The sequence below is a fragment of the Narcine bancroftii genome, chromosome 1 (assembly GCF_036971445.1).
Source record: "Narcine bancroftii isolate sNarBan1 chromosome 1, sNarBan1.hap1, whole genome shotgun sequence".
Lineage (NCBI taxonomy): Eukaryota > Metazoa > Chordata > Chondrichthyes > Torpediniformes > Narcinidae > Narcine > Narcine bancroftii.
In genome coordinates this window covers 162,698,712-162,713,277 of record NC_091469.1, presented here as the reverse complement: position 1 = coordinate 162,713,277, position 14,566 = coordinate 162,698,712, and the positions used below count along the sequence as shown (strand labels likewise).

General features: G+C 50.6%; 1 protein-coding gene across 2 annotated transcripts in view; it reads right to left on the bottom strand.

The window, feature by feature from the left end:
- Positions 1 to 14,566, bottom strand: part of fbxo4 (F-box protein 4) — a 102,134-nt gene that overhangs the window by 59,810 nt on the left and 27,758 nt on the right. For both annotated transcript variants that reach the window (XR_011339927.1, XM_069884094.1), the window contains exons 5-6: positions 9,608 to 9,798; positions 3,941 to 4,116 (exon numbers count right to left, since the gene is read on the bottom strand). Coding sequence is in view for 1 of the 2 variants with exons in the window: in XM_069884094.1 (XP_069740195.1) it covers positions 3,941 to 4,116; positions 9,608 to 9,798 (367 nt within the window). In the remaining variant the exon portion in view is untranslated. The remainder of the gene's footprint in view (positions 1 to 3,940; positions 4,117 to 9,607; positions 9,799 to 14,566) is intronic.

Genomic DNA, 14,566 nt, shown 5'->3' with positions numbered 1-14,566 from the left:
GTCTGTGTCATTGTTACTCCACACCTCATGTAGCGCGCATGCTACATTAGTAACCCCGGCAGGTCCAACCAGCAGTTGGACCTGAAGACGATGGATCAAGTAGATCTTTACATTGTCTCGCTAAAGCGGCCAACATTCTGAGCATCTCAGCCACACGTGTGGCTCAAACAGGCCGAGGCCCAGTTCCACCTTCAACAAATCGCCGCCACCAACGATTCACACTGCTATTATGTCGTGAGCTCACTCGACCAGGACATAGCAGTGAGGGTCGTCGGTTTCCTATGGCACTCCCTGGAGCAAGGCAAATAAGGTGCCCTCAAGGACCTACTAACCTGCACTTTCAGGCTCTCACGGCATGAGCGCGCCGCCTGTCTGCTGCACATGGACGGTTTGGGGGACAGGGCCCCATCTGCCCTCATGAGCGAGATGCTCGTACTTGATAAGGGGCTCAGGCTTTGCCTGCTCTTTGAGCAAATTTTCCTGGATCAGCTGCCTGAGGATATCGGACTCTTGCTCACTGACAAGGACTTCAGCGACCCGAGGAAAGTCGCAGCCCGGGCGGATGTGCTGAGGAGAGCGAAGAAAGAAAATGCCGCCTCAGTAGAACAGATCGCCAAGCCTGACCTCAGCCAGAAATGAGGCCACAGCAGACGGAGAGGCAACTGGACCCCCTACCCAGCCATATTATTATTACCATCAACGATGAGGTGCGGGGGCCCATCGATGCCGCCCACCCTGCATGTTTCCAGGCAACGCCATGGCCAGCTGTCATTAATAGCTGCGGCATGACAGCCTCCTCCGGGTGTTGGACTCTATTGGGAAGGCGGTTCCTTGTGGGACACCGGTACTGAAATGTGTTCTCCCTTCCCCCCCCACAGCCTACGACACCCGGGACGCCAAGCCGGGCCCAGCACTGAGGGCAACGAACAGCACCTCTATACGAATTTGCATCCCCCGCCCTGTGCTCCTACGATTTAAGTGGACTTTTACTGTCGCGGCAGTGGTGCAACCACTCCTGGGAGCCCATTTCCTGCCTGCCCACTGCCTGCTGGTAGGCTTGAAAGGGCGACATTAGGTGCATGCCAGAACTTTTCAAACGATGTCCCTGGGGGAAAGCCAAACTACTGGCCCTCCACCTTGACTCTGTCACTCTTCAGCCCATCTTGCCCACATTGACCAAACTGTCCTACCTACACAAGTCCCACCTGCCTGCGTTTGGCTCATCTCCCTCTACGTCCTATCCACGTATCTGTCCAAGTTTTTTTTCCAACATTTCAATAGTACCTACCTCAACCACCTCTTCTGGCAGCCCCTTCCATAAATTCACCATCCTCTGTGTGAAAATAGTTACCCCTCAAGTTCCTGCTAAATCTATATCCCCCTCACCTCTGCTTTCCAATACCCCTACTCTGCATTCACTCTGTCTTCTCCTCTTTTGTACGCCATGAGACAACCTGCCGTTCACCCTTTCAATTCATCAGTCAGATACTAGTCCCAATCCTGGAGAAAATAAACCACAAGATATATGAGCAGAAGCAGGCCCATTGGCCATCGAGGCTCCAATAGTTCAGTGGTTAGAACACTGGTCTTGTAAACCAGGGGTTGCAAGCTCGTTCCCCTCTGGGGTCTCATTTCTGCGAGTGGTACTGGACAAAGTGGTGTCTTCCTTATGGTGGACACAGTTAAAGAATTTCATGCATGTTACATTCTAGATGGAATAATGGAACCTTTACCAGCGAGTCTACCCCGCCATTCCATCACAAGCTGATCTGTCCTCCCCGTAACCCTTGATGCCCTGACCAATCAAATACCTGTCAACCACCTCACTCCCACAGCCGCCTGTGGCAACAAATTCCAGACTCACAACCCTCTGACTAAAGACTATCTCTGTTTTAAATTGTCGCCCTCTTATCCTGAAATTATGCCCCCTTGTCCGAGACTCCCCAACCACGGAAAACAACCTTGCTGCATCTACTCCGTCCAGGCTTTTCAGCATTCGAAATACCTCCATCCTGTCTTCTCCCTCATCCGTCTGTACTCCAAACCATAGAGTCCAAGAGCCGACAAATGTTTCTCATATGCTGACCCTTTCATTCCTAGTAACATTCTAGCAAATCTTCTCTGAACCCTCTCCCCCGCCAGCCTGTCTTTTCTCAAATACGGCACCCAAAACTGTACACAATACTCCAAGTGAGGTCTAACCAGTGCCTTATAAAGCCTCAACATCACATCCCTGCTCTTAGATTCTATTCCTTTTGAAATGAACGCCAGCATCGCATTTACCTTCTTCACCACCGACTCAACCTGGAAATCAGATAACCCATTTTTTCTCTCTCCTGCACGCATTTTCTCTTCTGTCCCTAACAGCCAGTTTTAAAAGTAATTATTCTTTCAGCACCTTTGCTTTCCACTGTAGTAGCTCTAAGTTGCCCAGTGTGCACACAATCAAAAGAGCACGCTCACTCATTCTTCAGGACAAAATGGAGTCGACCTTCCTTATTTTTCTCAGCCATGACAACTGTCTCTTCCTCCCACAAAACACCAACCAGCCAAACCCCCACCCCCTCACCTTTTCACTGGCTCTCTGCCACACAGGTGATCTCTGTGCTCCTAATCTCCCCCTCTTGCGCCTGCAGTCCATTACAGTGTCTGCAGGCCCCCCACCCTGTTCCGCTCTACAACTCCTGCGTCTCCCCCGGATACGTCACCGGCGGTGACTGGCACTGCTCCCGACGCAGGTTAGTACGCGTCCGCGACACCGCCCCATCACAGACTTTGTTCTATCCTTCCCCTCTCTGAACCTCGCTTCTGCCCTCACTTTTCTGAAGAAGGATCCTTGATATGAAAGTGTGACAGGCGCTGCCTGAACTGAGCATTTCCCGCATGATTTAGTTTTGCTTCAGATTCTCAGCATCTCCAGGTTTTAAAATAAAATTAAAATCAAAAGCAGAATCAGAAAATGAAATAAGAAGAGAAAATGTTGAAAACCTCAGCAAGTTGGGCAGTATCTGTGGAGAAAGAAGAGTTGATGTTTCCGGTTAACAGGCTCTTTGTCCCATGTGCCCGTGCCGCCCAATTACACCCAAATGACCTACAAACCTCAGTATGTTTTGAACGGTGAGAGGAAACTGGAGCCCCCGGGGAAAACCAACGCAGACATGGGGAGAACAACAAAGTCCTTATAGACAGCGCGGGATTCGAACCCAGGTCCTGATCACTGGCGCTGTAATGTCATTGCATTAACTGTTAGGCCAACTGTGTGCCAGCCCAAATCTTTTCAGATTTCAGATTTATTGTCAGAGAAAGTACATATATGACATCACATACAACCCTGAGTTTCTTTCTCCTGTGGGCCACGCAGAATTACCACTTATTGGTAGTACAAAAAAACTCTACACAATGTACACGTGTAACAAATAAAGAAATGTAAACAACTATCTGTGTAATACAGAGGGGAAAAAAATCAATAAAGTGCAAAAGAGTTCTTAAACGAGTCCCTGACTGAGTTTGTGGTTGAGGAGTCTGATGGTGGAGGGGGGAGGAGCTGTTCCTGAACTTGGTAGTGTGAATCTTGTGGCACCAACACCTCTTTCCTGATGGCAGCAGTGAGAACAGAGCATGTGCTGGGTGGTGTGGATCCTTGATGATTGCTGCTGCTCTCCGACGACAGCGTTCCCTGTGGATATCCCTGATAGTGGGGAGGGTTTTGCCTGTGATGTCCTGGGCTGTGTCCACTACCTTTAACAGGGCTTTACGCTCAGGGGTGTTGGGTCCCTGCACCATAGCATCTGAAATGGCTAAGGCTGCTTCTCCTCGCTAGAACCTACCAGACTCTCTTAGTGTTTCTACCATTTTCAGTTCAGATTTCTAATAACTGTATAACTTAATAAATCTTATAGTTTGGTTTTGGTTTTCATTTATAATGTAAATGAGCTCTCACCAGCCAGGGTACATTCAAGAGAGATAGCTGTAGCTGGTGTGACATGTGGACGCAGGGTATCTGCTGCAGGCCAGGCTGGGAAACACAGCACAACACCAGGAGTGGGCGACTTGCAGGACCAAGAGCTGGATCGATCATTGCCCGGATCTGGAGAAATTCCTCTTTTCGATTGTGTTCTGAGGAGAGAGTACAAGTTAAGTTTAAGAAACTCATGGCTTTCAGGTCCTTATACAAAGGAAGTCATGCCAAAGAACTAAAGAACATTACAGCACAGAAACAGGATCTTCTGCCTAGTCCCACTGACCTGCACTCACTCCCAGCCCTCCATACCTTTCCCATCCATGTACCTGTCCAAATTCTTCTTAAATGTCAACATTGAGCCTGCATTCACCTCTTCAGCTGGCAGCTCTCTCTGTGTGAAGAAGGTCCCCCTCATGTTCCCCATAACTGAAGAACAGTTGGCGTAGCAGTTAGCGCAACGCTGTTACAGCACCAGCGATCAGAACTGGGGTTCGAATCCCACACTGTCTGTAAGGACTTTGTACGTTCTCCCCATGTCTGCATGGGTTTTCCCCGGGGGTCTCGGGTTTCCTCCCACCATTCAAAATGTCCTAGGATTGTAGGTCAATTGGAGTGATTGGGTGGAATGGGCTCATGGGCTAAAATGGCCTGTTACTGTGCTATACGTCTAAAATTTAAACTTTTCCCCTTTCTCCCTTAACCCATGTCCTCTGGTTTATATCTCACCTACCCTCAGTGGAAAAAGCCTGCTTGCATTTACAGTACAACTCCGATTATCTGAAATTGGGCCTATGTTGGGTTATTTTTGGAGAACTGGTAATTTTTTTAAAAACAGCCCAGTAACAACAGAAAATCAGTTCTACCAGTTTAAACAACAACAAACAACAAGGGAAGGCTTTTTATCTATTAAAATAATGTTTAATTCTCACCAAAAAAATGCTGGCCACTGCCGATCCCCAACACCTTGCTCACACTAGGAGCCTGAGAGTCCAGATCCTGCCTGGGAGCCCGAGGTCCACGCCAATGCTGGGAGCGCAAGGTCCCTGTTCCTGCTGGGACCCCAAGGTTCGATCTGCCGCTGGGTGCCCAAGGTCCCTGTTCCTGCTGGGACCCCGAGGTCCACGCCAACGCTGGGAGCCCAAGGTCCCTGTTCCTGCTGGGACCCCGAGGTTCGATCTGCCGCTGGGAGCCCAAGGTCCCTGTTCCTGCTGGGTCCCCGAGGTCCACGCCAACGCTGGGAGCCCAAGGTCCTTGTTCCTGCTGGGACTCCGAGGTCCGATCTGCTGCTGGGACCCCAAGGGCCACACCAACGCTGGGAGCCCAAGGTCCCTGTTCCTGCTGGGACCCCAAAGTCCACGCCAATGCTGGGAGCCCAAGGTCCCTATTCCTGCTGGGACCCCAAGGTCCGATCTGCCGCTGGGAGCCCAAGATTCCTGTTCCTGCTGGGACCCCGAGGTCCACATCAATGCTGGGAGCCTAAGGTCCCTGTTCCTGCTGGGACCCTGAGGTCCGATCTGCCGCTGGGAGCCCAAGGTCCCTGTTCCTGCTGGGACCCCGAGGTCCATGCCAACGCTGGGAGCCCAAGGTCCCTGTTCCTGCTGGGACCCCGAGGTCCGATCTGCCGCTGGGACCCTGATCTCTGCTGCTGACACCGGGATTCTGAGGTCAGCGCTGCTGCCAAGAGCCCCAAGGTCTGCTGCCATCACAGGGAGTCTGACGTTCCCAGTCAGTTTGGCTCCGAAAATATTTCGGATAAATAAGGAATTCTGATTTGTTTTGGATATCCTCAATTATCCTAAAAGATTTTTAAAATTTGGATAACTGAGGACTTCGGAGAATCTAATTTTGGAAAATCGGAGTTGTGTACTTTATCTGTCGCCCTCATAATTTTAAATACCTCTATCAAATCTCCCCTCATTCTTCTATGCTCCAGGGAATAAAGTCCTAACCTGTTGAACCTTTACCTGTAACTCAGTTCCTGAAGTCCAGGCAACATCCTTGTAAATCTTTTCTGTTTCAATCTTTCCTGTAGTTTGGTGACCAAAACTGCACACAATCCTCCAAATTTGGCCTCACCCGGATCTTGTACAACTTTACCAAAACTTCTCAACTCCTGGACTCGATACTTTGATTTATGAAGGCCATGTGCCAAAAGCTCTCCTTACAACTTTATTTTTGTCAGTCCTGGACATCCTGACTGAAGTAAGAGATGCAATTGGTCTTGGTGTTTTGAAAAATAAGTCAAACAATTTCAACGGACAGATATCATTCTTGAAGAACATAGAACTGAGAGGGATGTAGATAGTATGAGGGTAATAGAGTAAATGTTAGTAGGCTTTTTCAACTGAATCCTCAACTTTATTGTTGTCTGATTGTACAAGTACAACCCAACGAAACTGCCTTCTCCGGTCCTCGGTGCAAAACATGCAGACACACAACCAGACATAACACACATACAGACAAACGATACATATGCAGGACAAGCATTCACATCAATAAATATTGTTCCATGAATATGAGAGTCTCAGAGAGTTAGTGTGAGCAGTTCCTTTGGTCGTTCAACATTCTCACTGCCCGTGGGAAGAAGCTGATCCTCAGCCTGGTGGGGCTGGCTCTGATCCTCCTGTGTCTCTTCCCCGAGAGGAGCATCTGAAAGATGCTGTGTGCGGGGTGGAAGGAGGCCCTCGATGATTTTGTGCACCCTCTTCAGACAACGATCCCAGTAGATCATGTTGATGGGGGGGGGGGTGGTGGTGGTGGGAGATCATCAAAGGTAGGTGAGACAGGATCTCTCAAGGACACAGGTTAAGGGTGACATTTCATATAGAGTGGTCGTAGTGTGGAATGAGCTTCCAGCTGAAGTGAGAACGTAGTTTAAGAAAAATTTGGACAGGTACATGAATGCGGGGGGTATGGAGGGCTATGGCCACGTGCAGGTCAATGGGACTTGGCAGAATATTAGTTCTGCACAGAGTAGATGGGCAGAAGGGCCTCTGTGCTGTAGTGTTCTTGAGGGACAGGCCTTTTGGCTCACATATCTGGGCCGAACCTGATGTCCAAGTTAAAATTCTGCCTGCACCTGATCGATATCCCTCCATCCACTTCATGTTCACACCTTTGTCTGGAAGTCTCTGAAACATTACTGTCGTTCCTGCTGCCACCTCTACTCCTGGCAGCCTGTTCCAGGCACTCCCCACGCTGTATAAAATAGTAGCCCACAGATTATGAGGCGTCTAGGCAGTGTAAATGTAGTTAGAGTTTATCCACTGAGATTAGGTGAAATATAAACAAGAGGACATGAGTTAAGGGTGAAAGGGGAAAGGTTTAGGGGGAACTTCTGAGAGAGAGTGTGGAACAAGTTGACAGATGAAGTGGTGAATGCAGGCTCAATTTCAATTTTTAAGAAGAATATGGACAGGTACATGATGGGAAAGATAAGGAGGGCTATGGACTGGGTGCAGGTCAGTGGGACTAGGGGGAATAATTGTTCGGCATGAACCTGAAGAGCCAAAGGGCCTGTTTCTATGTGCATGGTTCTATGGTTCCACCCCCACCCCCCAAACTTAAACGTTGTCTTCTAGTGTTGGACTATGGGCAAAACTTTGACAGAAAACATCTGGCATTACATTGCTACTGGCCTAGCTCCCATGTCAGAACGAAGATGGCAACTCAAAGCAAAACCCTTCACCATCATAGCATATGGTGAGAATTGGTGTAGGGAATTATTTTGTGTCTAACCTGCTTTCCCGTCCTACGAATATGTGATGGGATTGTGTACAGCCTGTCCAGGATGGTAGCAGAACATCAAGACCCGTCACGCTGAGCACTGGCGCACCTCAGGGCTGTGTGCTCAGCCTGGTCCAGTCCACGCTACTGACCCACAACTGCATCGCCAGATCTAGCTCCAACAGTTTGCAGATGACACAACAGTCGTTGGCCTCGTCAGCAACAATGATGAGTCGCACTACAGAGAAGAGGTGGAAAATCTCGTGACATGGAGTGGGGGTCACAAACTGAGTCTCAACTCGGACCAGATGAAGGAGACGATCGTGAGCTTCAGGAGGACCAAGAACGACCACCCTCCACTACACATCAACAACTCTGTAGTGGAGAGAGTGGAGACACCAAGTTCCTTGGAGTTCATTGAACTAGTGACCTATCGTGGCCACTCAACATCTCCTCACTTGTCAGGAAGGTGCCACAGCAAGTGCACTTCCTGAGAAGACTGAAGTGGGCAAGGCTACCGGCCACTGATACGTCAACTTTCTACAGGAGCTCCACCAAGAGGATCCTGGCCGGCTGCATCACAATGTGGGTACGGTTGGTGCAGAGAAATGGATTGTTGGTGAATCCACAGGACTGTAAGAGTGGCAGGGAGGATTATTGGGTCTCCCTCCTCCCCCATGGACGTGATCTATGGAGATCGTTGTCTGAAGAGAGCGCACAAAATCATTGAGGATCCCTTGCACCCCGCACACAGCAACTTTCAGCTGCTCCCGTCGGGCCAGCACCTCCAGGCTGAGGAACAGCTTCTTCCCGCGGGCAGAGAGAAGGGTGAACGACCAAAGGAACTGCTCACACTCACCCTCCGAGATGCTCATTTGTACAAAACTATATTTATTTATTTATCTTTTTATATTGATGAAATATTTGTACGTATGCAGTGTCTGCATGTTTTGCACCGAGGACCGGAGAACGGTGTTGTACTTGTGCAATCGGATGACCATAAACTTGACTTGATTCTGTGTCGACTCTGCACTCCCACCCCACCAGCCCCCCCCCGAAATGTTCAATAGAATAGAGCAGAGCAGCCATTATTCTGTACTTAACCTTAGCTTCACCTGGTCTGGGATTGTTTGATGTCAAGATAGGGAACAAAAACAGCTCATCAAATTGATACAAATGCAGATTTATCAATAAAGTTGTGAGAAGAGACAAATGTACTGATGATTCTCTGTAATAGCAAGGTGAAGAGAACATTAGAAATAGGGCAACACTGTTGGCGTAGCATTTACAGCAACGCTGTTACAGCGCCAGCGATTGGGACCAGGATTCAAATCCCACACTGACTGACAGAAGTTTGTATGTTCTCCCCGAGGGCTCCAGTTTCCTCCCACTGTTTGAAACCTATCAGGGGGTTGTAGGTCAATTGGGTGTAATTGGGTGGCACGGACTCGTGGGCCAGAAGGGCCCGTTACCGTGCTGTAAGACCACATTGAAAGGAGCAGGGGTTGGCCATCTGGCCCGTCAAGCCTGCTACGCCACTCAATAATGGTGGACTCAGCCCCTTCCCCATAACCCTGAGTTCCCCAATAATTCAATTATCTGTGCCTTGAGAAATAGAGTAACCCCCCCCCCCCCACCCCCCTGTACCTCTGGGGACTGGATAACTGAACTTACTGGTTGCTTGAGATTGCATGTTGCGTGATTGGCTAACCAACCACTGGGGCAATGCCGGGGGAGGAGTAAATGCTAATTTTAAACTTCCGTGTTTTCTACCTAGTTATTTTCTGCAATACATTCCCCAGTTGCTTGAATTCTGGATAACGGGTATTTCCCTGCATTTGGATACTTGTTGGAATCAAACACGTGCATCAACAAGTCTACTCAACAATAGTGAAAGCACTGTCAAGGAGATGTACGAACTTGTCCTTGTTTCAGCGTTCGCCACGTAGATGAAGCCGTCGACCACTCTGCACACCTGCTGCACCTGAGGGATGAGACTGTACGGCGTACCACTCCCCCCATCGCCTCGCTCCTCAGCAGCAATCTCTTCTGGCACAAATAGCTTGTTCATGGTCGCATTTGCCTCTATTCTTGCACATTCTCTTTCTTTCCTGAAGAGGGATAGCAAGGTCAGAACACGTAGCATTCCTGAAACAGGTCCAAGAGGCCAAAAGGTCTGATGGGTTTTTTTAATAGAGAGAGAGAGAGAGAGAGAGAGAGAGAGAGAGAGAGAGAGAGAGAAGTCTGGACACAAGTGTGTCACAATCAAAGGTAACTTTATTGTACACATGGGAGACAAACAGAGGAAGAGTCCAAACGATACCTAATTACTACTTAATAGCTCTATAAGCATTCACATCAAACCCCAGGTTGGACTTCGATACCAGTGGCCATCTATCTTTGACACGGTACGAGACAAAAACCCTATCAGTATAAGCAGGCACATCGCACACAAGGTTTCTTGATACCAATGATTGCTTACCCCTACCACACTCTCCTGCACGTACACACTTCACAGACAGGGACTGAAACGCACACTCCTGGTTCCCTGTACCCACAGGGTGGGGGGTGGTTGGTTCAATGTTAAGTCTTGCCAAATTAAATACTATGGCCCCACTCTAAGTATAGTACACACCTGACCTTTGACTCGTCAAATCACCTCTATTTATCGTTCATGCCACGCTCAAACAGTAAAGATGAGATGGCGTTTCTCCAGGACCACAGAGCAGATTTACATAAATATCCCTCCAGCGACGTCCACATTTATGTGTGTAGAGTAGAGCAGCACTAGTAGTCAGGACCAAGGAGCAGAGAGAGAAAACTGTCCCACGTGTTCTGAGCTGGGTGTCTGACCACCGATGACACTGAATCATTTAAATGAGCCAGCGGTAAGGTGAGCACTAATGGGTGGCTAGAGTCCAACCTTGATTGGCAGATGATGCGACTCACAACTAGGTTTCAGAGTGGGAGGCCACATGATTCTCTGCAATCCACACAGAAGACCCAATGAACTTACAGCCTGGGCGACATGGTTAGTATGTCGCTGTAACAGTGCCAGCGACCGGGGTTCTAATCCAGCGCGGTCTGTGAGGAGTTTGGACGCTCTCTCCGTGGGTTTCCTCTGGGAGCTCCGGTTTCCTCCCACCCTTCAAATGTCTGAGGGTTGTAGGTTAATTGGGGTGTAATTGGGCAACACGGGCTTAAATGGGCGGAATCAGTTTATTCCATGCTGTAAATAACATCATAAAAAATACAACTTAAAACATTTAAATTTAACCCTGTACACATCAGGGGATGGAAGGAAACTGGAGCTCCCATGGAAATCTCACACAGAACATGGGGAGAACATACAAATTCCTTACACCTACTACATTCAGATGATTTTATCAAATCTACATTTTGAAGAGATACCAAACTTGTTTCTTACAATTTAAATGCTTCAGATTTATTGTCAGAGTACATATGTGAAACCCTGAGATTCCTTTTTTTCTGCGGGCCAGGCAGAATTACCACTTATTGGTGGTCCTTGACTTCACTCCTTGTTTGCCTCATTTCTATTAACGCAGTGTGTCTCCCGCCTAAATACAGGTGTAAGAAATCCATTTGTGATCTCCACCAAACCTTTTGGCTCCATGCATAGCTGACCATTCTGATCTTCGAGGACTAATTCTGTACCTTAGCTTGTGGCGGCGCACTCTCTCATGGTGAACCGGACCCGCATGTAACGCCACGTGGCGGGGCAGCCACGGGAAGATGGCACCGTCAGGGGTTCTTCCTGACTCAAACCTCCCGCTCAGCGTGCGCCTCAGGCAGACTGAGCCAGTGCTGCCCTTAAAGGGGCGCACGCTAAATTCAAATAAAACAGTCGTTAATTACCCTCAATGTGGTGGCTGTGCTTTCTTCAGCTGCACATAGCGCCACATTGGTGCCCCCGACGAGCCCAGACGTCTTTCTGGTCTCTGTGATGGATTCGGCTGAAGTTAACGCTGTGACAATCAAGCTTCCACCCCCCCCCCCACCCCACTTCTGGACCCATCGCCTGCAGACATGGTTTGGGCAGGTGGAAGTGCAATTCCACCTCAGAAACATCTCAGCAGATGCCACAATGTTCTACCACGTCGTGAGTGTGCAGGATCAAGAAACAGCAGCCAGGGTGGATGACCTCATCCATCATCCTCCAGCTGAGGGTAAATATACCACCCTCAAGAACTTGCTCCTGGGGACATTTGGGCTCACCCCCCAGCAACGGGCTTCCAGGCTCTTGCACCTGGATGAGCTTGGGGACCGTAGCCCATCAGCGCTAATGGACAAAATGCTCACCCTGTCGGAGGATCATAAGCCTTGTTTCCTCTTCCGTCAGATTTTCCTCGAACAAATGCCAGAGGATATCCAGCTGTTCCTGGCAGACGAAGATTTCGCAGACCCACGTACAATCGCAGCCCAAGCGGATGCCCTCTCGCGCATGAAGAGGGAGAACGAGGCAGCCCTCAACCAGGTTTTGCAACCAGGAACCAGCCTCCCCCAAGCACAAGCCAGAGGAGAGCCATTCCATCTGGTGCTTTTATCACCAGTGCTGGGGAGTGCAAGCCCCAAAGTGCCACCAATCCTGCAGCTTCCAGGGAAACGACTAGGCCAGCCACCGTTGATGGCTGTGACGGCTGGCCACATGAACAGCCTCCTTCATGTCACCGATAAATCCAGCGGCCGGCGTTTCCTGGTGGACGCGGGCCGAGCTGAGCGTCCTACCCTCCACAGCGCTAGAGACTCGCACCCAATCTCCTAGTCCAACCCTGTGGGCGGCCAATGGTTCCACAATCAAGACCTACAGCACCTACAGGGTGCAGATCCAGATCGGCAAATAAAAAATTCCACTGGAGGTTCGTGTTGGCCTCAGTGGGCACCGTGCTGTTGGGGGCCGAATTACTGAGGGCTCATGGCTTGCTGGTCAATATGAAGGGCAAGAGGCTGGTCAACGGCCACACGTTCCACTCCGTACGCTTGGACACCATGTAAGTAGTCACTGCAGTTCCTGGGACACACCATCTCGGCAGATGGGGCCGTTCCGGCACTGGAGAAGGTGGCGGCCGTCCAACGTTTCCCCAAACCATCCACCCTCAAAGGCCTGCAGAAGTTCATGGGGATGGTGAACTTTTACCATTAGTTCATCCCTGGCACCGCCCGTACCATGCATCCACTGTTCGCACTGATTGCCGTAAAGGAAAAGACTTTATCCTGGTCGGAAGAGGCAGACAGGGCTTTTATGGCAACAAAGGAAACCCTCGCCAACGCGACGCTGCTGTTGCACCCATGCCCGGAGGCACACACTGCACTCTCGGTGGATGCCTCAACCACGGCGGTTGGGGGTGTTCTGGAGCAATGGATTAATGGACAATGGTGCCCGCTGGCCTTTTTCAGTAAGCAGCTGTGCCCGCTGGAGCTCAAGTACAGCGCGTTTGATCGGGAGCTCCTGGCGCTGTACTTGGCCATCCACCATTTCCGTTACTTCCAGGAGGGCAGACCCTTCATGGTCTTCACAGACCACAAGCCCCTCACTCAGGCACTCGCGATCGCCAAGAACCCATGGTCAGCCAGGCAACAGTGCCACCTCCTTTACATGTCGGAATTCACCACCGACATCCGACACAGGGCAGGCAAGGACAATGTGGTAGCAGACGCACTCTCGTGCCCGTCCATCCACACTCTCACCCCCGGCTTTGACTATACACAGCTAGCCCAGGCCCAGCAGCACAACGCAGACACAAGCCCTCCGGACCGCCATCTCGGGGCTTGACCTCAAGGACATCCAGTTGCCCAACAACCCGGACATGCTACTCTGTGACGTCTCCATCAGTCCACGTCTGGTAGTCCCACCACTGTGGAGGGCGAGAATCTTTAGTCTAGTCCACGACCTTGCTCACCCCTTGGTGAAGACTACTGTGCGGATGGTTGCGGAGCGGTTCGTGTGGCACAAGCTCAAGAAGGAGGTGGCGGAGCTGGCTAGGAACTGCACCAGGTGCCAGGCCTCCAAGGTCCACCGGCACATGCAGGCCCCAATCTAGCACTTCAACTCATCGGTGCGGAGGTTCCAGCACATCCACGTTGATGTCGTAGGTCCCTTGCCGGTGTCCAGAGAAGAACGCTACCTCCTTACGGTGGTGGACCAAGCTACGAGATGGCCCGAGGCCATCCCGATCAGAGAAGCTTCTGCGGAAACGTGTGCTAGGACCATGGTCACTCAGTGGATCGCCCAATTCGGTGTTCCGGCGCACGTCACCAGCGACAGGGGCGTCCAGTTTACCTCCACACTTTGGGCCCAGCTGGCAAGACTCTTGGGGGTTACACTCCACCACACCACAGCCTACCACCTGCAATCCAAAGTTTTGGTGGAGAGGTTTCATCGGCACCTAAAGTGCGCACTCATGGTCCGACTCACCGGCCCGGACTGGGCAGATGAACTGCCCTGAGTCCTCCTCGGGATCAGGATTGCACCCAAGGAGGACCTGCAAGCCTCGTCAGTGGAACTGGTATACAGTGCACCACTCTCCCTGCCCGGCGAGTTCTTCGGCCCAGAACCTGACACCGCACCCAAGGACGTGAAACTACTGGCGGATCTCCACAGGAAACTTGCCTCCCTGTCCCCTCCACCCCCATCATGCCGTGGCACCCGGCCGTCCCACCGCCCCAAAGAACTAGACTCGGCACAGTTTGTGTTTGTCCGGAGAGGACCACAGACGGCACCATTACAGCGCCTATACGAAGGTCCATATAAAGTGATCCGGCGGAACTTTCACCTTAGACGTGGGGGGGAAGAGAAACTTTTTACAGTGGACATATCGCAGCTGGTACAGACGGCCGTGCCTAAGCGCCGAGGCTGCCTGC